General features: G+C 32.8%; 1 protein-coding gene across 2 annotated transcripts in view; it reads left to right on the forward strand.

The window, feature by feature from the left end:
• LOC117103738 (protein turtle homolog A-like) overlaps window positions 1-22,117 on the forward strand; it is a 43,749-nt gene that overhangs the window by 15,902 nt on the left and 5,730 nt on the right. Inside the window, exons 2-13 of one of the 2 annotated variants that reach the window (XM_033244344.1) lie at window positions 1,726-2,040; window positions 10,795-11,064; window positions 11,310-11,600; window positions 12,255-12,405; window positions 13,663-13,796; window positions 14,538-14,653; window positions 15,629-15,779; window positions 16,557-16,668; window positions 16,970-17,148; window positions 19,394-19,456; window positions 20,404-20,694; window positions 20,916-21,086. In XM_033244344.1, the coding sequence (XP_033100235.1) occupies window positions 1,726-2,040; window positions 10,795-11,064; window positions 11,310-11,600; window positions 12,255-12,405; window positions 13,663-13,796; window positions 14,538-14,653; window positions 15,629-15,779; window positions 16,557-16,668; window positions 16,970-17,148; window positions 19,394-19,456; window positions 20,404-20,694; window positions 20,916-21,086 (2,244 nt within the window). The remainder of the gene's footprint in view (window positions 1-1,725; window positions 2,041-10,794; window positions 11,065-11,309; window positions 11,601-12,254; window positions 12,406-13,662; window positions 13,797-14,537; window positions 14,654-15,628; window positions 15,780-16,556; window positions 16,669-16,969; window positions 17,149-19,393; window positions 19,457-20,403; window positions 20,695-20,915; window positions 21,087-22,117) is intronic. The other variant, XM_033244345.1, reaches the window with a different exon arrangement.

Consider the following 22,117-nt stretch of genomic DNA (forward strand, 5'->3'; position numbering starts at 1 on the left):
TAGTGTTTTTTACTGAAATATAAATCAATCTGTTATGAATGGGACTAGCTTGGCATTATGTGGCTACCAATTATTTCAAAAATGTCAATAATTAAAAGTGAAAAAGTATTAGGAATTGACAAGCATAAAAGTGATAAAATTGATAAGCAGAGCAATCAATACTGGGATACACCCAGGTGGGAATTATAGATATTTCCCAGGGAGACTACAGAAATTCCAATATTCATTGAATTCAGAGTGCAGAATAGGGATTTTGTGCCAAATAAGGAAGGGCATTGTGCCATAATGTAAGAATCACCTTTATTTAGGTTATTTTATTGGTAAAGCTGGGCATGTACTGTACACTGCAGTGGTTGCGGCTGAATCCATCTCCGCCCTTCGTGAGTGCTTGATGATGCTCAGCTATCTGCTGCTTGTTGATGGCAGTCTAAGCAGATTGTCTTTAGAAACGATCATCGCATCAATTTCTCAATGGAATAATTCATGAAATAAATTAATTTTTTCCTATTTTTGGTCCAACAAGTCATGGCCGATGGGGGAACTTGTCATGTCTGATGGGGAATTACTCCTGCCCTCCTCACCTGTATACGATGCATTCATGCTAATAATATAGTACAACTAATGTATGAGTGCTTGATGATGCTCAGCTATCTGCTGCTTGTTGATGGCAGTCTAAGCAGATTGTCATTAGAAACGATCATCGCATCAATTTCTCAACCTTGTACCTTACTGCCTATCTTGTTTACAAAATAACTTTGAAGTATTGTATAAGTACCTTATACTACAAGTACCTTATAGTTCTTTATTTTGAAATTCTATTGAACATTAAATCTTAATCCTCATGCATATTATTCTGTAAAAAATTAGCTCCATGAGGGTAGAAATCATGCAGATCAGTGCACTAATACTACACTAGGGTATTCAAACAAGACCAGTTATCAACATGTTCATGTCCAGTGTTTGTGACCTTGATAGTATTGTTGATTGCTGGCAACCTTGAGATACCTTAGCATTGAACTTATTAGTCTGACCATGGAGGTATAATATTCATACCTCCATGGTCTGACATTGGATGAGTGTTTCTCAGGATTCCCTCAATGGGCTTCCCTCTGGGAAATCTAGGGCATGAAAAATAGTGAATTTAAGATTGAAATTCAAAGGAGTTCAAAAGTAATTTCAGTGTAGTTTAATCTATTAAATATGACAAGGGTTATATATTAGGTATAGATAAATAATTCAAATTTGATTTTATTTATTACTAACTCCACAAGCATAATATCTACTGTAATGAGTTTCCATGGAAAAGCAAAAACATTGCACATTATATTTATAGTAAATAATTGTTTTATCTAGAAAATAAATATTGCATACCTTTTCCAATAAACATCATACCATTTCCAATAAAACACTCTTTGCAATACAAAGTATATAAAACGGATATTAAAATATTTCGGGGTTTAGAAATTTTGACATTCAAATAATTTAATGCTTTATGGACATTAAAACATTAAAAAATTAAACTTTAAATTAAAACTTTGATAACAGGCAACTGTGAATAGGTTGATGTAACAGATGCAACATATATAGAGGCAACTGTGTTTGTTATTTGTAGACTTGCTGTATACTCTCTTTCAGCTTTGATGTTGTGTGTACAGCATAACCGAACTTATACATTTGGTTTTAATTTTTCAAGTGATTATCAATATCTTGTTTAAATTCTTTCAGGTGAGACTGTCAAAGTTGTAGAGGTCAGTATTGGAGAGTCTGCCATCCTGCCATGCTACCAACGTGCCACTGGTTCCTTCCTACTAGAGTGGAAGCGCCGCGATCTACAAGAATCCATCTTCATCCTCCTAACCCCTAATGCTCCGCACATAGATTCAAGGTATGCAGGGCGCCTTGATGTAGCTGAAGACGGCGTGTCTTTACAAATGAGTGACATCACCGTTGAGGATGCAGGATATTATCAATGTACAGTTCAACCACTCACAAACTGGGACAGAAGCTCTAACTTCACATGGATCAGTTTAGTCATTAGAGGTAGGTCTAAAGCTGTAGCTACACATCAAGAATTATGTGGAAAATATATGTGATTTGTCCATATATGGATGACTCATCTCTTTAGTTTATTTTAATTTGCAAATTTCTAGCGCATAGAGACCTATGTATTTTGCGCATTACAAATCCAAATTATTATTATTATTATTATTATATGATACCAGCATGCCCATATATAGGTAAATCACACTATATGTGTTAAGTCGGACACTCGCTGCGACTGGCGGTCGTCCACTGATGCGATTCTATGGAGAAAGTAACACGACCTCAGACTGCCACCAACATTCAGAAGCCGGCTTCATGCCATCTATCACTCACAGGGAGCAGAGTTGGAGTCATCGGCGGTTGTACCACCATTGTATGATGCAGCGATTATCCGACTTTACTTGAGACCAGTGGTAGCGCCAGTGGGGGACCAGGGCCCCCATCGGGGAGAGAAAAGAGAAAAATATAATCCTCCCTCATTGAAACAGGATGTTACATTTTAATGTATACTTGCAGAATGAATATGTCTTTAAGACTTTAAAGCATGTGGATCTAAACATACAGAGGTTGCACACAGTCTTTTTTGATTGAATGAAATGATTAAATATCCATTATATTTGTGGAAACTTTCTCAAATATCTTCTAAAATCAGTGAACCATAGATCCTAATACTGAACCTAACAGTATTCAGTTGTCTTTTAGTTTTTAGTCCCAAGAGTAAGCCTATGACTGGCCTTCTTTTAGACTGGTAGCTATGGTAACATTTTGATATAACAATACACAATAACGCATGATTTAATGTAGAATGAAAATCTGTGTGAAAATAATTTTAAGAAACATCCCTGTGGATTGCATATTGGAGAACTTACTGAAATTTTTACAACGAAAACCAGTTGAGATTTGTGTAAAACTTAATTTGAAAAGATTATTTTTAGCTTGATGTTCTGTATTTTTAAGTTCCTGTTGTGTTTAAAATTACTTCCTTATTGTTTGGAGGCTTGAATTTTTGTCTGAACTGATGCCAATATATGAAATTGCCAGAATTGACTAATATTTTTATTTTGTGGAAACTGCTATTGTAGGAAACAGTGAAGGATCCATGATTACTTGTTGGGGCATGAGTGACAATTGAGTTCCTATTCTACAAGAGGGTTGGGCAGAACCTATGATAAGTTATGGAACAATGGTTAGTGGGGTGGTCTGATGTGAGTAGTTGTGCTCCCTTGTAGAGGTTCAGGGGCTATACCACATGGAACCATTCAAGTTTAATCCTTTTTTTTTAATTTTGCAAACTAGTCACACAAAGGAGAAACTTCATGCAAAAGCACATGCTTATCTGTAGTACACAATCCGTAATTACATAATAATTGTAACACAGGCATATCTCCATGATGTTTCTTCTCTTACTGCAGGTCTAAAATTATAGATTGAAACACTTGAATGCATGCAAATTAAACCTTGGTATTTGTTCTCTTACGATGTGATTATTGAACATTCTTTAATTCAATCAGTATTGATTATTCATAGATGGTATTGGGTAGTCTAGAAATATTGGCATTTATCCTTGGAAAGAATTCCACTTCATTCATGTAAGCCCATCCTGTTGAGTAAGAAGGATAACCTTGCCCCAGGGAGTTTGTTATGTTAGTATGTGGGTTTGCCCAGGGAGAGGATGTGCAGCTAAATTGTGTTATTGTTTTCACAGACAGATTTATAGAATGTGTTGTTTAGTAATTTGTAAAAGCATGGTGACACCTCAGAAGTAACAGATTTTGATAAAAATTGAGGAAATTATGAGTGTTTATACAAATCTCATAATTATTTACATAGAAATGTGGCAAAAACCGGTCAATAGTGTGACTTAATTGAATTATCCTTTTTAATACATTGAATGCCATGAGTAACATTAAAGATATAATTATTAAATTAAAGTGATGTACTGTATATTCTTAATTAATTTTTGTAGATAAAAGTTATGTTCATGGTTCATTTCTTATTTACCTGTATACTTTGTATTGGAACGCAACTAATAATTAAGGTGAAAACAATCACCTTATCAAAAAGAAATACTAGGTTTCAACGAAACCTGTCCTTATAATATTATGTTTAATACTCGGTATGTAATTTAGTAAAGAATAAGTGGAAATTAAGTGCCTCATAATTGGGTCTTTATAAATTAGCATTGAAATGTGTCATCATTAGTGGTACCTTGTTACATTCTCTTTATAGAATCATGAGAATTGACATCTTTAGCCTCTACTGATGATCTTATTTGTAGTTTATCTGGCTAATCTGTGTAGGGATCACTGGAGGCTTTTAGCATACAAGGTTGCATGTTTTGTTCATACTTTAACAACAACAATGGAGCTCATTCACTTCTTTGAAAGGTAATCGGTATTGATCACTACATGTTTGAATGTACGTTGTTTACATTTTCTAGAGTACTGAACTGAACAAAACACTAAAGATAAACAAATCTTGCACAGAATTTGAATCAAAATCAGTATTCTGAGTGCTGATTCAGATTTTTTTGAAATTAATAAAAACTTTTTCCAAATCAGTTGTTTGTTAGAGATGCATTCTTGTAGAGATATACCTTCAAATGAGCACTATAAAACATTAATTCAGAGAAATTGATATTTAACCCTTCAACATACAACATTTGCGACGTTCCCTCAGAAAAATCTTGTTGATCTCCTGATAGGACGGGAGACGAGTCTCGGAGGAGAAGTACAAGTATGGACAAGCTGCGTCTTGGGCCCCCGTATTTGAAGATTCTCATATGGTATGTCCAGCTTGAATTGGAGTCTTGATCTGATTGTTGTATATTCATTGTTTCACTCTGACCCGAACGTTGTAGTGTTACACTCTGACTCGAACGTTGTAGTGTTACACTACAACGTTTGGTCAGAGTGAAACAATGAATATACAACAATCAGTCAAAGACTATCGGGCAGCCGACAAGACTATTTCCGCGGGAATATCCCATGATGTTGTGTGTTGAAAGGTTAGCCTTTGATGAACAAGCTATTTTGAATTTAATAAGTTTTATTAATTTCTGCAATTTCAGTGTTGCATTGAATCTCCTTTATTCCATTTTTATACTGTATTTAGTTGGTTTTACTGTCTAATAAGATGGGCAGCAGGCCAGACTAGAAAATGCTGAGCTTTGGAGGTCACTGAAGGTCACTCAGTAGAGACTGCCATGAAGAGCAAAGAACAGATTAATGTTAGAGTAGGTGTAGCAAACATGTGCAATTGTTTAAATTTATACACACAGGGGATGATATCAAAGTTCCAATCATTCTCAGATTAGACAAATTTCAATAAAGATTTTTCTCTGAAAGGATGTATGATCCAATGGCTTAATGCCTGCTTTAATGTTGGATTTCAACAGGTGGACTTGTACCTAGCGGTCTTCAAACCAAGACTCTCCGATCGCTTGGTTGTTCTACCAACTGAGCTCATTTTAATTTTTCCAATAAAGACATGTTTTCTCAAAGTTTGCTAATAATCAATAATAAGAAATTAAATTTGGATAGAATTTCAAATTGAATTTGGTATAATAAACCCCTCCAAGATGATGAATAAAATATTTTGATATTTATATGGGAAAATACATGGCCCTGATAAGCATGGAAAAGGGTTGCTATAGTACAGTCAATTATAGTAATGTATGATTATGTGAATACCTTTTCTGAACCTAGAAATAGGCTGAACACTATTCTCAAGGATGATGCAAAATATTCAATTATAAGAAAAAAGTAAACTGTAGGTGCTAGATTTTCCAGTAACTTTACATTCGTAAGAGATTTAAAGTATGTGTTGTTGATACTTTAGTAGCAATGTTTGAATATCTATTCTTATTGTAGTGATCAACAAATATTAAATTGTCATGTGAAAAACATCTTCATTGTTGGACATAATTATCCCCTTGAAGAATGTGTTGAAAGTAACACAACAGTCCTAGAAGAATGTGTTGGAAGTAAAACAACAGTTTGTTAAACTGAACAGTGAGTTTTGTTCTATATATGTACAACCTCAAGGCTATAGGACTTTCCCAAACTGGGCATTGATGCAGTTTGAGCCCATAGCTCCATATCAGTTTTTCAGTTGTTTGCTTGATGACTAAAGAACTTGTATTCTACAGAATCATATAGCGGCTTCACTCACTATTCCAAATACGGTACTGTAGCTTGTTTCTGGATAGACTAAGCTGAACATTTTGTTATGGTTTTACTTTTCCTCTCTTTTTTTTACATTTTTTGGAGATGTTTATTTAGCAGTGATTTTTGCACCTGCATTCATACCCTCACAAAGAGTGGAATTCGGTTTGAAAATAATTCTTTGTGTCGGAATGAAAGCATGTGTGAAAAAACCTTCTGTCCCCTGCTGCCTTTTAGACATATCGTATCCTACTTGAACTTGAAAACGACCCCAGGATGATAGTTGAAACATGTTAATTGGTGGTCTAAGTGTTTGTCAAATCTTGTTCCACCTAAGATACCATTTTAACACACTAATTCAATTTTTCAGTCAGTTTTATAATTCATTCACACACTACCGTACTTATCGTACTGCCTCAGACTTCCTCATCATATGACTTATTTTGTTTGTCATCATAAATTTAAAATAATTTACTTTATCTAGTTATTTTTTCAATTTGTTTCATTTGTTACTCACACCTTTTAGAGGCAACAGCTTTGTGTTGGATGATTCCCATAAAAAAAAAAAAATAATAATTGAAATTTCTAATCCATAATGTAAATGGCTTCAACATGTTTCAATAAATACCTCATGTACCAATCGAGAAGAATGCAGAAACAATCATCCATAGAGCAGTTAACTTTTTATCTTCATAATGTAGGTGTTGTTGACAGATTCTGAACATTAGATACAGATGAAAACATTCAACATACTTGGCAATGTTCCATTGACTGAACATAGGGTCTACTGTATGTCTTCTTTATTATTTTCTCTAACTTTAACCATAAACTTTCTGATTCATTTGTATGATAGCATTTAAAGGTCTACTAAGTTTATTAATTATAATTGGTACTTTTTCATGAAGTGAATTCCTCTATAAATTATAGAATAAGGCTAATATTTCCAATGAAAAAAGCTTGTTGCCTTAAAAAAGAATCATTTGTTCATCCAGAATAAATACTGTTAAAAACCATGTGGAATATCGATTGCAAGAACAGATTCAAGAAAACTCATTAGTTGGTTCAGAGAAGTCAATGAAGCCAACAATACAAATCCCATCAAGTGGCTATAGTCCTTGGTACATTTTTTCAATAAGAAAAACAACCTATTACAAAATATCTATAATAGCTTTCACATACTTCAATATTTTGAAAGTAACTTTCAAGGAATATCTTTATAATTGTTAAATGTTTGACTCATTTAGTGAAACCAAGCAATAAATTGGTGCAATTGTATAATTTAAAGGATTAACTCTTGAAGTAGATAATAAAGAAATGTGAATAATGTGCACCTGCACACACACCTGCATTTATGATTTAGTAACACAAATACTGAAAACTTGTACTGGAATACTTTTCTATATATTTGTATATAAGAATCTTTGTCTTTGGAAAACTTTTTTATGTGTAGTTTGAACTTTTGTATTTGTTTTGCAAAATAAATCTACAGTACTAACAAACAAGAACTGAAACAATTACATCCTGAAGATTGTAAACCAATTATCGTGATGCACAGACATTTTGATGTAATAAATATCTGAATCTGAATGTGATGAAAGCCATCACAATGTTTCCAAATGTTTGTTCATTGGCAGATGAACAAATAACTTTGAAATATTAATTCACAATTGCTTGTATCACAGTATATATGCAAATAAAGTAATGGAAAATTGATGAAAAGCTCTTCCTCGTGCAGTGAAACAAAATGTAAATAAATGCATGCATAGATACATACATATATATGGTACATACAATATTGGGTTTTTTTGTTTATTGTTAATTCAGCTGGATATATTATACTTTGCTCTTCCAAGTAATGTTTTTTTTTTCATTGCTATATACTGTACAGTAAGAAGGTTGGGTTCAAAATATTATTTTTTTACTGTGCATTGTGAATATTATGTGCAACATTTAAAGTATGTTGAAAGTTTGCTTGCAGATATCTCGCACCTTGTCAGTGAACCATTATATATCATGAGTGAGAGTTACATGTGCCTCTGTAAATCTCATGTTCAATTTTTCTGACAGGTATCTTAAGCTATATTTCATTGATTCATTATGAGTGATTAATTTTCTGAAAATTTAAAACTGATATTAATGGTTGAATTTCATACTGATTTTCCTAATTTCCATTTGCTTGGTTGAAAAATAGTATCAAACTATGTTACGCATACTTGATGTTCTGGAAAATAAATGAATATTGATATGTATACATATTTCAGGTAGAATTTAATGGCAGTAATAGCTACAGGCTTGTTTTTTTTTATGAAACTAGGTTGTACTCGAGGATTTAACTGTCTCAATTCTGCACTTAATTATGAAATAAATATTGTGAATGCATGATAAGAATATATGATGAATCAGTTCTATGCCATGTGATTCAGTGCTGGTCTAAACCCTATCTAGACTATCAGATTTTCTTCAACAAAAAACTGTTCTATGCCCATATATAGTCAGGATATGCCTATATATGGTCATGTGATGTCATCATGACCATATTTAGGCATGTCACATTTAGTTGTCAAATAAAATTTGATAGTCTGGACTGCTCTGTCCACACTAGAGCAGTCCACACTATCAAATTTTCTGGGACAACTAAATGTGATATGCCCATATTTGGGTGTAATATGGCATTATCATGCCCATATATGTGCACATCACATTAACATAAAGTTAATAGCATGGACAAAGCTTATATGCACATGTTTGACTGCTGTGGCCAATTCTAGATTGGGGGGATTAGGATGTTTGTATTTTCAACCAACAAATAAGGCCATACACCAAAATCTGATCAGTGATGTGTGTTTGGCATTTTTAAACTGATGTTATGTGTTTATTTTCATGTGGGAAAATGTTGAACTATATCCGGAATGTGTTATTGACAACAAACGCTCTTTAATCTATTGATAAAAAATGAATAGAACTTTCATTCATCATAAGAAATATATAATTACAACATTGTAAACCAACTTTTAAGGTCACTGTCCCAAGGTGAACATACCACAAACAAATAGCTCTTGATTAATAGTTATCTGCTTAATTAATCTTCTTTGATTTTCTTTTGAAACAATGCATTGTCAGCTCACCCTTGAATTTTTAAGTAGATAATGACAGATAACTCTACAAATACAAACAACCAGGTATCAATTACACCAGTATACATCACACCTCGTGTCTATCATCATGATCCTCCTAAAAGGCATGACCTCCTCTTGCAAAGGCCAAATAAATAGAACATGATTTTTAAGGGAAGGGTGAGGAATTATGCCTGTCGCAAAAATGGCCAAAATGCACATAGAGTCACGGTGCGCATTTGGCCAATTTTTTACTGAATTCAAACTCAATAGCATCTGGTTTTAATTGATTATTTCCTTGAAGAACTCTCACATGGAAGTTAGGCGGGAAAAAAGACTACTGCAGTTTATAACATGTTGGTACTGGTACAGCATTATGGGGCTTATGCAGATCCCCAGGGAACCTGCCAAAATTTACAATTTCAAATTTTAACATGAAATCAAGTGGGAAAAAATAAGAGAAGAAAAGCTCTTGATTCATTTAACATCAGATATCCTTGTCTATACTGTACTGTAGGCGTATAAACTTTTTTTTTCATAAGAACACATTTTATAAGAACACTGAGGCTGGAATTGCTTAAAAATTAAGAACAAATTGAGGCTGAGGTAAAATGCCAAATGAGGTTTTTGAAAAACCAAAAAATAGTATGTGTATCTTATGTGCAGTAATGTAGGTGTGACTAATGTAATATCCCCTATAATCAGGTGTACTGTCATTTGGGGCCATTTTTACCAGGCCTTTTTTCTGAGGCAATTTTTCCAGGGCATTTTTTCAGGGCCCATTTTTGCTGTACAATAATAATTTTTTATTTTTGAAAAGTGTGTAAAATAAGAACAAATTTAGAACATTTTGAGTCTGAAATCGGCCAAAAAATAAGAACACTGAGCCTGGGCAAAATTTTACTGGTTCTTATAAAAAAAAGTGTATGTCTTTACTCCATAAATTGATTTGATAGCCATTTTTCGCCAGGTGTACATCCTTGAAGGTATTAATAGCAAAGCTCTGCTTATAGAAACATTTACCAAACCAAGTAATACTGCCTTGATCCAACCTGGTACACAGTTAAAATTCCTGGGTGGAAAGAAGTAAATCAATAAAATGCCCAATGACACTTAATATAAAGAAGGAATGACATGCATGGATTTTTAAGCCATTAAGCTGTGAACCATGAGCATGTGCATAGGACCACTGTGCTACTAAAACTTGTATAACTGCAGGTGTTAACTCCTTAATGCTAAAATCATTAATTTGCTTAATGTTGTCCATGAACTTTTTATTTATGTTCACAATTAAGTGTTTACAATTTAAAAGATAAATAAGTATATAACAAGATAAAAGAGTATATACAATATCTTCTGCCTCCTTGACCCATATTTGCTATAAAAATTCTCAAATTGAATACCCTGCAGCCCGTTTAAAAGTCTGCAAATCATATCATTTAACTGACCAATCTTTCTGCTTCACGTTACAGCACCCCCAGTATTTCTGAGCACCTCACCGGATCGTACAGTTTTCGGAATTGGCTCAAGAGTAACCTTTTTCTGCATTACTGACTCGCCATCATCAACAGTGGTCACATGGTTGAAAGACAATCAACCAATTACCATGGAGAATCATTTTGAAGTAACATCTGATTCGTTTATCATTCGTCACTTGGAGTTACGTGATGGCGGATTATACACTTGCCAAGCAGAGAATGCCCTCGGTACATCAGAACACACAATGCTCCTTATTTTACAAGGCAAGTATTTTTTTGGTCAATGGGACATCAGTGCCGAATTATAGGACTTATGTTATCCTGGTCATAGGCTACAGAGTCTTCAAGAAAGGCAATATTGGTAATTTTGGATGACCAATAACTGCGCCTTAATAGAATCTTACCCCATGTTGAGGTGCGGCGAAGATGGTATATAGTAATGGAATAGTCTAAATCATGATGAAATACATTACACAATTATTAATAATTGTTTTAAAACTTTCAAATAGGTGCTCCTTACATAATCGACCCTCCACAAAATATAACAGTACGTGAGCATTTGCCAGCCATGTTCAAATGTGGTTGGGATGCATCTCCGAATAATGTGACCGTAAACTGGTACTACGATGATGGACCAGTACAAGCACTTGCAAAGTTTGGACTCTACGCTGATATCCTGCCGGGAGATGGGTCGCTGTACATTGGGAACACAGATAAAGCGTTTTCTGGTTGGTACACTTGCAGCCCAAGCAACGGTATTGGTACACCACCAAGAGCAAAGGCTTTCCTATCTGTTCAGTGTAAGTTACTGTACCATATTAAATCGGTATTTATAAATTATATCAAAATTTAATTTGCTTACCATAAAAAAAAAAGCTGTATATTTTTTTGTTTTTTTGTTATTAACACTATACAGTTAAACTTGCTTAAGTCAACTTTGCCTAACTCGAATAATTTCTAAGTTGATCTTATTTTACATGGCAGATTGTTGTGTTTTCCCTTAATGAACAATCTGTAAGTCAAATTTTTATCTAAGTCGAACAATTTCTCAATTTCATTTTTTATTCAACTTAGGTAAGTTCAACTGTATTGAATTTTATGTTAGTAAAGAAAAATGATTCTTTTTTACCATTGACATTGACATGAATCACATATCTAATGATGTGTTTATGATTATCATTTAATTAATGCTCTGAACATTAAAAACATTAAATAAAATTGAAATTTATTTATTCACATTATAATGATAATGATAGACTCTTACTTTTTTTTTTTAGTGTAATAGCTTGGTTATCAAAGAACGTTGAATTTTAAAAAATTAATATGCTAGGAATGCTTCTATCATATTAAAATAACTTTGATTTTCTACTCAACTTATTTATAAACTTAAACTCAAAATTTTACTAATGGATTAGAAGTCAAAAACACTATTATATTCTTTCAAAATTTATCAGATTTAGCCACACCCCTGCCTATGCCAAGTGAAGTAGTCGGAGCCCTAGGTTATCCCATTACTCTTAACTGTCATGCTGACTCGAACCCAGCCATCTCAAATACAATCTGGCGCAAGGATAGCACCATGTTATACCCTAGAACAGAGGAAAGGTAATTAATATTTTTTTTTAATGTGATTTACAACATTTTTTTTTATTCAGTATGCTAATATTTTATAGTTTACTTGTGAAGTCTCATTACTCTCAGTAAAAAAATATTTAATGATTATTCAAGCAATCATTTTGTGGAGATTTTGATAAAGTTAACATTTAGATGACAGGCCTGACATATATTAGTTCATAAATCGTATCAAAGAATACATGTAAATGTGACTATATTCAAACAAGACAAGTGCATAACTACATTTGGCAAGCCTACTTGTTTTTTTTTTATAGTAGGTGATGTGATTTTATAGCCCTATTGGGCATCATCAAACGCCAGCCATTTCTACCTATTTATTGTTACTGATTTATCACCTTTTCTTGCATTTCCAATTACAAACAACAGTTGAGATGTCCAGGGACAAATTTTGCCTCCTGAATTTAGAAGGTTGTTTGTTTGGGTTTGCCAATGTGGAAGCACTTTACCCAAGACGTTTTAGAAAAACCTGGCCTCTTATTCTCAAGGTGTGAACCTAATAAAAATACTACTTCTGTCACTCCCAACAAAAACAGGGGATTGTTAAATTTATTCTTTATTACTGGTTGACTAGGCTAGATGCTTTACAGCTGGTGTTATTTAAAGAAGTATGGAGTGACCACCAAACTTGCTAAATGCTATTAATTCATTCTGATAGATGGTTGTTTTGTCACTCTTGTTGTAAGAAAAATTCTTATATTTTTGTTTCAAATTTTTTAAAAAATCAATTTGACCTGTTAAGATAATGGGGGACATGATTTTTCAGGAAAAGGTACTTCCTATTTTCTTAGGTATGCCACTGTAATTATTTATTCAGATTTTATTATTGAACCATTAATCAAAATATAATGCCTATTTTATGCAAATAGTATTTTGTCAATTTTTTTTCAATTCAATAGACATTTATTAACTTCCAATTGCAATCATACAGAAAAATACAAAAATCGGTTAATGAGGAAAAATTCAAAAGGAAGAAGGCACTAGCCCGAGAAGATTTGAAAAAAATCTTATAATGGACAGGCCTGGACACACACAGACCCAGACAAACGAACAACACACTAACACACAGCACAAACGCCTACAAACAAGACAACAGAACATGCAGTTTCAAGGAGCAGCAAGTCGAGTTGTGATCGTTAAGAGAAAAAATTTAGTATTGAGAAACACGGTGAATCCTCAGTTTTGAATGAATGGAGAGATCATTTATTAATTTCCATTTTGTATTTTTAGGCTGAAACTTAGTAAGTCCGGCTCACTAACTATTGACAATGTTCAACATAGCGATGAAGGCTTTTACTCCTGTCAGCCATACAACGCACTTGGATCGGCTGGGGAGAGTGGCAGCACATATCTGCTCGTGAGAGGTTGGTAACCATGGCGATCACATCATTAGTTACTCAGATTGTTGAACTGGTTTTTTTAATAACTTTTAAGTGCTTGCATTCAATGTTTGTCACATGTACTGGAATAGACTAGGAAATGAGGCTCCATGTTCTTATTGAAATCTAGTGCAGACAGACATGCTAAGTCGACATTCAATCTTGAAAACATTTATCTCACAAAGACTTAGAAATTCGTAGAGAATGAGGGAAGGATCCTGTGGTGGAAAGTGCCGGAGCCCAGCATGCTGCCTTTTGTGGATTACCTGCTTGTAAATTGCCTCATTGAGACAGCGACGTTACTTTGACATCGGTGGGTGAGACCACTTGAATGTCACCATCTCCTGCATCGCTGCTTTATGTTTAAGTGCCTAGAGGTTATTAAGTGGAAAGGGATGGGAGAAAAAAATACCCATTGATTTGTAGGGTAAATCCTAGTGTTGATTGTGGAATTCTTAATTTAAGAACAATTAAAATATATATATATTAACTTGGTTTTAAATTAAGATCTCTATAATCAATACCTACATTAAAAACCTAATGAAATTATTCGAAAAAATATATATTAGTGTATTACACTATACTACACATAAATATTTAAAAAAAAACAAAAACTGTGCAGTACATTGTGGTATCATGCACTAACATTCTCTTTGCTATGCTTTGATTTTGTAGATTTACAAAACATTAATTTGTTTAAATATTAAATCCAATTTTCCAATACAGATGCACCAATATTTACAACAAGGCCAAAAGCTTACTACCAGAGAATGCCTGGAGAGGAAGTTAGCATACCCTGTACTGCATCGGGTTCGCCTCCACCAACAGTAAGATGGCAAAAGGTAAGGAAAGGTTCTATGATATCCTCCTGTCCGTCAATTTGTCTATTAGTAAGTAATACATTTGTGTAGCATGCATGTGTCTTATTTACCAGAGGAAAAAATGCTTAGAGGTCTGTATTTGCACGAAATCTATATAATGACAAGTGAAAGATAATATAAGGCATAATGCCTAAAGACTGCTCAAATTTTAAAGAAAATATGTGTGAAAATAATATTGATAAAATATTTTTTAGCTTTACATACTTTTTACACATTTTTGTGACCATCATTTTTCATAATTTATATTATTTGGTAATGGTGGATTCATCATCAATAATAATGACTACATTTTTTCAAATCATCTCATATTTCATATATTTGTCATTTAATTATAGTTGAGGTAGGCAATTTCTTCTTTATTGTTCCAATTTATCATAAGTAATGGATAATTTGTAAGTTGAAATTGGTTTATTTGCTTAATGAGTTTTATAGCAACAGAAGATTGTTTTTGAAATGTGACAGCTAGGTATGTGCTTTTAATGATATGTTTGTGAGAAGATTATTTCCAAGCAGGCGACATGAATTTCTTAAATTAGTTGGTGGATTGGTTTGTACATCCAAGGACTTGGCAGTTTAGAAAACTCTTTGCCAATAAGTGTATGAGTTCTGAAACATGCAAAAAAGCAATTAAGGACCAATGACCTAACTGTCTTATCTGCCAGATGATCATTTCAGCCCTTTAGCTAAATATTTCCATGTTTGAAAATGCAAACAATAGACCAATATTGTTGGTAGTAATTTTGTGATTATTTTCTTTAATTTGGTCTGAAATTTTAGCTTTTTTTGTTTTGTTTACAGCCTTCTGAAGAAGTCTATTGTGTGGAGGAAAGCTAGAGGCTTTAATTAATTAAAATGCTAAGTCTTTAAATTGCTGAGATCTCATCATTTGTATTATTTAGGCTAACGCGTCTACACTTCTTAATCACCTTTTTATAGGTTGTTGGTTCACTGCCCAGTTCACGTGTAGTCACGCAGAATGACGTTCTAAAGATAGTCCAGCTACGTAAGGAGGATCATGGAGTGTATGAATGCATCATCAGCAACGTAGTTACAACGCTTGTGACGAGTACAAAGCTGATAATTGAACGTAAGTCAATCTGTATTTGGTCTAGCAGTTGAAATCATCAATTTGTAATGTTGTCAAAGTCTATTTTGAGGCTATATGATGTCTGCTACAGTACCAAGCATTAGATGGAAAGCTAATGATACTTAAACTGTCTAAAGGATGAATTTGTTGTGAGAGTCAACCATATATTACAGTTAAATTTGGTGATTTATAATTTACACAAATTTAGTACTTTTAAAATTAAATAGGTAAAAATTGAAATTAAATTTAAAGAATAATTTCTTGTGAGAATATATGACTGTGGTAATGTACATTAGTTACTGTAGGCCTATGACTTAGATAATGGAATAGTGTGGATGAAGAATGACTCAGGAATTGGATGAGTAATGTTTATATGGGATGACATAAAACTTGGTAACTTATGTGGATAAGGGATGACTAAGTTGATTGTGGATGTCTGTCAAGGAATAGATGATTAATGTGGATAGGGAATGACTTAGGGAGTGCAGGGGTAGATGACTATTAAGTGAGAATGAATTTTCTAGGGAGTGTGTGACTAATGGAAATGTGTGAGTAATGGAAATGGGAAGATGTGTATAATGTATATGATGGAGTTAATGGAATTAATTACAATTCAAAAAATGTGGATTAGGAGTGACTTAAGGAATGGGGAACAACTTTAGGGAACGAATAACTTTTGTGGTTGGGAAGATTTAGGAATGGATGAGTTATGTACTTTTGGAGACACATTTAATGTTGTACTAATGTTGGATGATTAATGAATATTATCTCATGCAGAAACTTCACCTCATGCTCCTTACAATGTTTCTGTGGTAACATCAAGTAGAACAGCAACAATTTACTGGCAACCGGCATATGATGGAGGACTGGTTCAGAGTTACACTGTCTGGTATGTCTTGACCCTTCACCTATTTAACACTTCCTTATAATTATTAAAACAAATAAATAAAACTATTTATAAATTTATCACAATAATCTAGAGTAAAAATATATAATTATTTTGCAATTCGTTACACAAAACAGCATTGCATAATTGCATCCCAGTAAGAATATGTAAAGTAATCACTTAATTAGCGGAGAACTCAATTTGCAGAAATTTAATTAACTAAGTAATATTATAGTATATATACATACAGGCTTGTGTACTTTGCTTTGCATTTCTAATCTTTGTACACTAATGACATTTACAGGTTCCGCACTCACAATGTTCAAGATTCCCAATGGAACACCCTTCCTCTTCTCCCTGAGGATGTCACATCAGCGACGTTGTATAACCTCCGACCCAATACACAGTATGAGTTTAGTGTCATCTCTAGTAATGTACTTGGCAAGAGCATGTTTAGTGAGGTGGTTATTGCTAGCACCAAAGGTAAGGAAGTGCCTGGAAAATAGTCAATATATTCTTAACTCATATATTTTTTTTGTTTTCTTTCTCATATATTTGTAAGATTTTTGGATATTTGTTGCAATTGTGTGACATTTATGTTTAAATCATGTGTTTTTTATTTATAGTTTATATGTTTATTATTATTTTCCATTCTATACTTACAATGATAATATAGGTCTCCCTCTGTTGACCCTCCAATTATAAAACCGCTTTTCTGAGGTCCCAAATTAACGAATGCTTTTTATCTTACTAACTATATTTTTATACAACTTCTAAAATTTGTTTATCAAAAAATTAATTTTCCTGTATATGTTGCAATTTAAAAAAAATTTTAAGATGCCTTGGAAAACCCTGGATATTGTCTCACTTTTTGTTATCCATGGAGAGCATTGTATGTTTTTCCTAAAATTTTGTAATAAAATAAAATAAATATATATTATTCTAATTAGAGACCAGAGCTGCTAAATACCATGAAAACGGTCCAAAAGTGGTCTTTATTTGGAGGGAGACCTATATAACTAACCATGCATGTTTACTAAAAAGGGAGAAATGTGGACACTAATTAATGTTCTAGTTCAATTTCTATACATAAAAATAATTATTTTGTCTGCATAATCTAAAACATGTTGCAATATACATTTCTCATAATTCAACTATCTTGCTATTTTAATTATTTTCAACCCATTAAGTACAAGTCAATTAATTACTGCTATGTGAGCTATTTATAGAGTGAAAATATATAAACTATTTATAATATTATGATTAATGAGAAAGTCCTTACAAACATTATTGTTACTGATGGTGTTGCCAACTGCGTGGGTTCTGAGCGTTACTTAACATTTGAGAAATTGTATCATATCAAGTGTATTCATTCATTCATTCTGCTTGTTCGCATATTGCAGTCTGTTTGCCGCTCTTGACTTACAGATTAGTTGACGATGGGAAAAAAAGAAAATGTCCTTACAGACTATTTATTATTCCTATTTTTAATGTCCCATATTCTGTAAACCATGCTACTAATAAAAGAAAGTAATCGGTGAATTAATATGTAGCTAAACTAAGTGGAAAAATAATCAAATAAATGCCAATGAATGTCATGCTCACAAGTCTAAAAGCTGTATTCTGCAAAGCAAATTTGAAAAAGTACATAATAATGAATTATAATGGAAAACATCAGGATACAAAGAAGATAAAAGGATTATTTTTGAATTGAATTGTAATTTAGGTAAAATGAGTTTAGGAAAATAAAAGGAATTTAAATAAATTAAATATTAGGAGATATTGTTTAATTATCAGTGCACTACTTTTAGCAATGATTTGGAAACAAAGGAAAGTTGTAACATAATAATTGTTATGACGCTTTCATCTTGATGATATAGGATTCCTACTTAATTTACTTTATTTCTGTATGTAAGAGTTAATTCTAAATTTGTCATCAAAACACCTTTCCTAACCAAGATTCTTGATCATAATTCAGTATAATAAACATTAAATCATATGTGATTTATTTGCCATTCAGAAATTACATAGAGAAAATTAATTTCACATAATGTTGATGAGTTATTACAAAAATAATTTTTTAGACCATATTTCATTGCGAAAATAAAAAGTTGCGATATTTGGTATTTTCAACGAAATTGTAATAATTAAGTACCACATTCAAGAAAGGCTTCTGCAGTAGGTAGATATTGAAATACCGGTTTTACATGGTTTTCTTTTTTTCTTTTGGAAATGTTGGTCTTTAATGTGTTTTATAATTGTTTAGTGAGCTCTTAAAAGGGAACTAGAAAGATGATTTTTTTTTCTAGAGGGGATTTTGATATATCACTAGTAATAGAATCAACTTTAAAAATCATTTTTTGGCAATTTTTTTATGAAGTTATAGGCCATTACGATTTTGCCCCTTTAGCAGCGTTACACCAGTGTTACGCTTTGGGATTGAAAAGTCTACTGCCCCAGAGATGGCAGTACTCACAAAAATTGCCAAAAAATGTTAAAATTGATTCTATTACTAATGACATCAAAACTACCAAACAAAAACTTATGAACATATGAATATGATTAATAGTACACATAACCATCTCATACTAATAGTTGCATGATAATAATAATCTTCACTATTACTAATGTTTGATTCAAACTTGTGTTTCTATTCTTTTTTCTTGTTTTTATTTAAATATCCTTGCTTTGATGCCTTTCTCTGTCATCTCTCTTACATTACACACAGATCCTGATAACTTAATCGTTCCTACTGACTCTTCAGGTCGAACCATTGTCCCTCCTTGGAGCGGTAAGTTCTGCTCAATCATATACAAAACTACCTATAACAACAGGGATGTGGTATGGTCAGAAAATCAGTGCATAGCATTGTGGGATTTAAATGCATACTATCATTGTAACCATAGTGAGTTTTAGTTTTAAGTAGATGAGTAATGTGGGACCATATCCTAATGGTGTACAATACTGCATTGTATTATAGTTATCGCAAGATTGAATGTGATAATGTGTTTGTATGTGCTAGCTTGTTTCGAATTAATTGCGCAAAAGATAAATCGGCAACAATTTCAGTTGATTGATATTGAATTTGATGGGATCTAGATATTATAAATATAATTATGTATGCGCTCATTATACCTTCCCAGATTACTCTTCGTCTCAGTACTAAAATTGACTACTATAAATGATATGACTGTATTTCAAACTCAAGATGCTTGCACTGGTAGCCAGCCTTATTAGTTAATTTCATCCTTCATTCAGTACTGTACTTTCATTTAACAGTCATTTTCTCTCTTTTAATACATATCTTTTATTATTATTGTTATTATTATTATCATTATTATTTACCAGGCCAAATTTTATTACAAAAAAGCATAATGCTATACTCTTATATAGTAATCCTATCATCCATTTTTTCTTTGTACTCCATTCTTTATTAGTTGTCATAATAATCATTTCTCAATACAGCACTTTTGTTAATTATGTCTAATGTTTACGTCTAATACTCACTAATGTAACACATACTAAAAATATAGCAATAACTTGGGTATGTTGCCACCAGCATATTATGTATACATTAATCTTTTAGATTTCCTTTTTTGTAAATGCTAGAGTATTATAGTTTGCAATTTATTTTTATTATAACTTCCATTCCTTGTCATTTCTTCATAAAAATCATATAAGAGCATTGTATTGTGCTCTATATAAGAATAAAATGGTCTGTTGTATTTTTAATCATAGTCCTAAGCCCAAGTCCTCCAAGATCTGTGTTTATCAACAGTACTCCATCAGGCTTAGTACTCCACTGGGAGACTCCTTTGGAGTACCCAGAATTGGTCAGCTTGTACACCGCAGAGTATCGCATAAATGGTGAAATGGAATGGGCCGTTCTCATTCCAGACATTTCCTCAGAAGCTAGAGAGGTTACATTGCTGGGTCTTAAAAGTGAGACGTGGTATGATTTCCGAATGTTTGCATTCACTCCTGGATCATTTAGTTTGCCAAGTAATATTGTGACAGGATTCACCGGAGGTAAGAAAATGTAGTATCTGAACCACCAAGCTATCTCCACTGCACATCCTTTAGCAATTCACATATTAATTTTTATTTTTTCAAGTCAACGAAAACATTCACTGTAAAGTGTATCACTTGATCTACACTCATGATCATATCATGATCTACACTCATGATCATATCATTTTATTAAAGAAATAATTTTAGAAATCTCAATCAATTCCTTCTAATTCCTTCAGATATTTCTGCATATGTGATCACAGAGGATGGTGGTGGATTAGAGGGATCAGTCCTGGCAGGCATCATATCTGGTTTGGTCTTCCTCATAATTGCTCTTGTACTGATGATTATAGCGATCATCATCGTCCGTCGACGAAGGCAGAAAAAGAGAGCACTCCAAGAAATTCTAGGTATGTTAACATCTACTCATGGACGTCCTGTTGAACTGGGTTACTATACATCTTTAGGAATTAGAAGTTGGTGTTATTTTTATCAAAGCATTTTTTAATTTGATTTTTTGTATTAGTCTCTTCACTCTGGGAATGTTTTATTCAAAAATTTGATTCCATCAGGATCCCAAAAGATTTTTGGAAATTTGATTTGGTGCTTGTGCGGTGCTGTTTGATTCACATGTTTTTAGCATTGTTATATTTTTGTGGTAAATCTATTGTACTGTGCATTTATCCTAACTACTAGTATGGTAGATTTTTAAGATAATTTCTCTGAGAGAACAGTAACAAATGTCTCACCATTCGCTGATTACTGTAGTATGTTAGTGGGCATCGTTAAATCAGTTAGTCATCAACATGTTTACATAGCTGTATCTTCATCTAATTATGTCATTGTAAACATCTGTCTGCTAATAACATGTTGTTAGTATTGTTTTCATGTAGATGTTATCAAGCGTTAACTTTAATTAACGTTATTACATTCATAAACACATTTGTGAAAAATATGCAAAATATTATTGCATATTATTAAATTTTTATTCCACATAAAAAATTGGAAATTAGTTTTATCATTGTTTGCATATTAAATAGGTATGTAAATATTTCTTGATTATTTGCATTTACAGAGGTACAATATGCAAATGATGTTTAAATTAAGACTTTTCTTAGGCTTATACATAAAAAGCCCAGTGAAAAATTTAAAAATAAAGGCTGACTTGCTTTGCTTTTCCTTGCATGAGGATTTCAGTATGTATTCGAAAAATGCAGTAGGCTCACATACATTTTGTAGAGGTGTGTGCACATAACCAGCTATAGGTCTGGTATTATCTTACTATACTATATTAGACTTCTTTTTTAATAGCATGATGATATATTGGTTCTGACCAAGGGTGCAGATTCATTGAGAGCTTTTGGCAGAACGTAATATGTAGGGATATTACATTTTTAAAATGAGATCATGTTCCTGTCTCTCTCATAATCTGCGCCAATGG

The sequence above is a fragment of the Anneissia japonica genome, unplaced genomic scaffold (assembly GCF_011630105.1).
Source record: "Anneissia japonica isolate Jap-2015-1 unplaced genomic scaffold, ASM1163010v1 scaffold287925_len434832_cov202, whole genome shotgun sequence".
NCBI lineage: Eukaryota > Metazoa > Echinodermata > Crinoidea > Comatulida > Comatulidae > Anneissia > Anneissia japonica.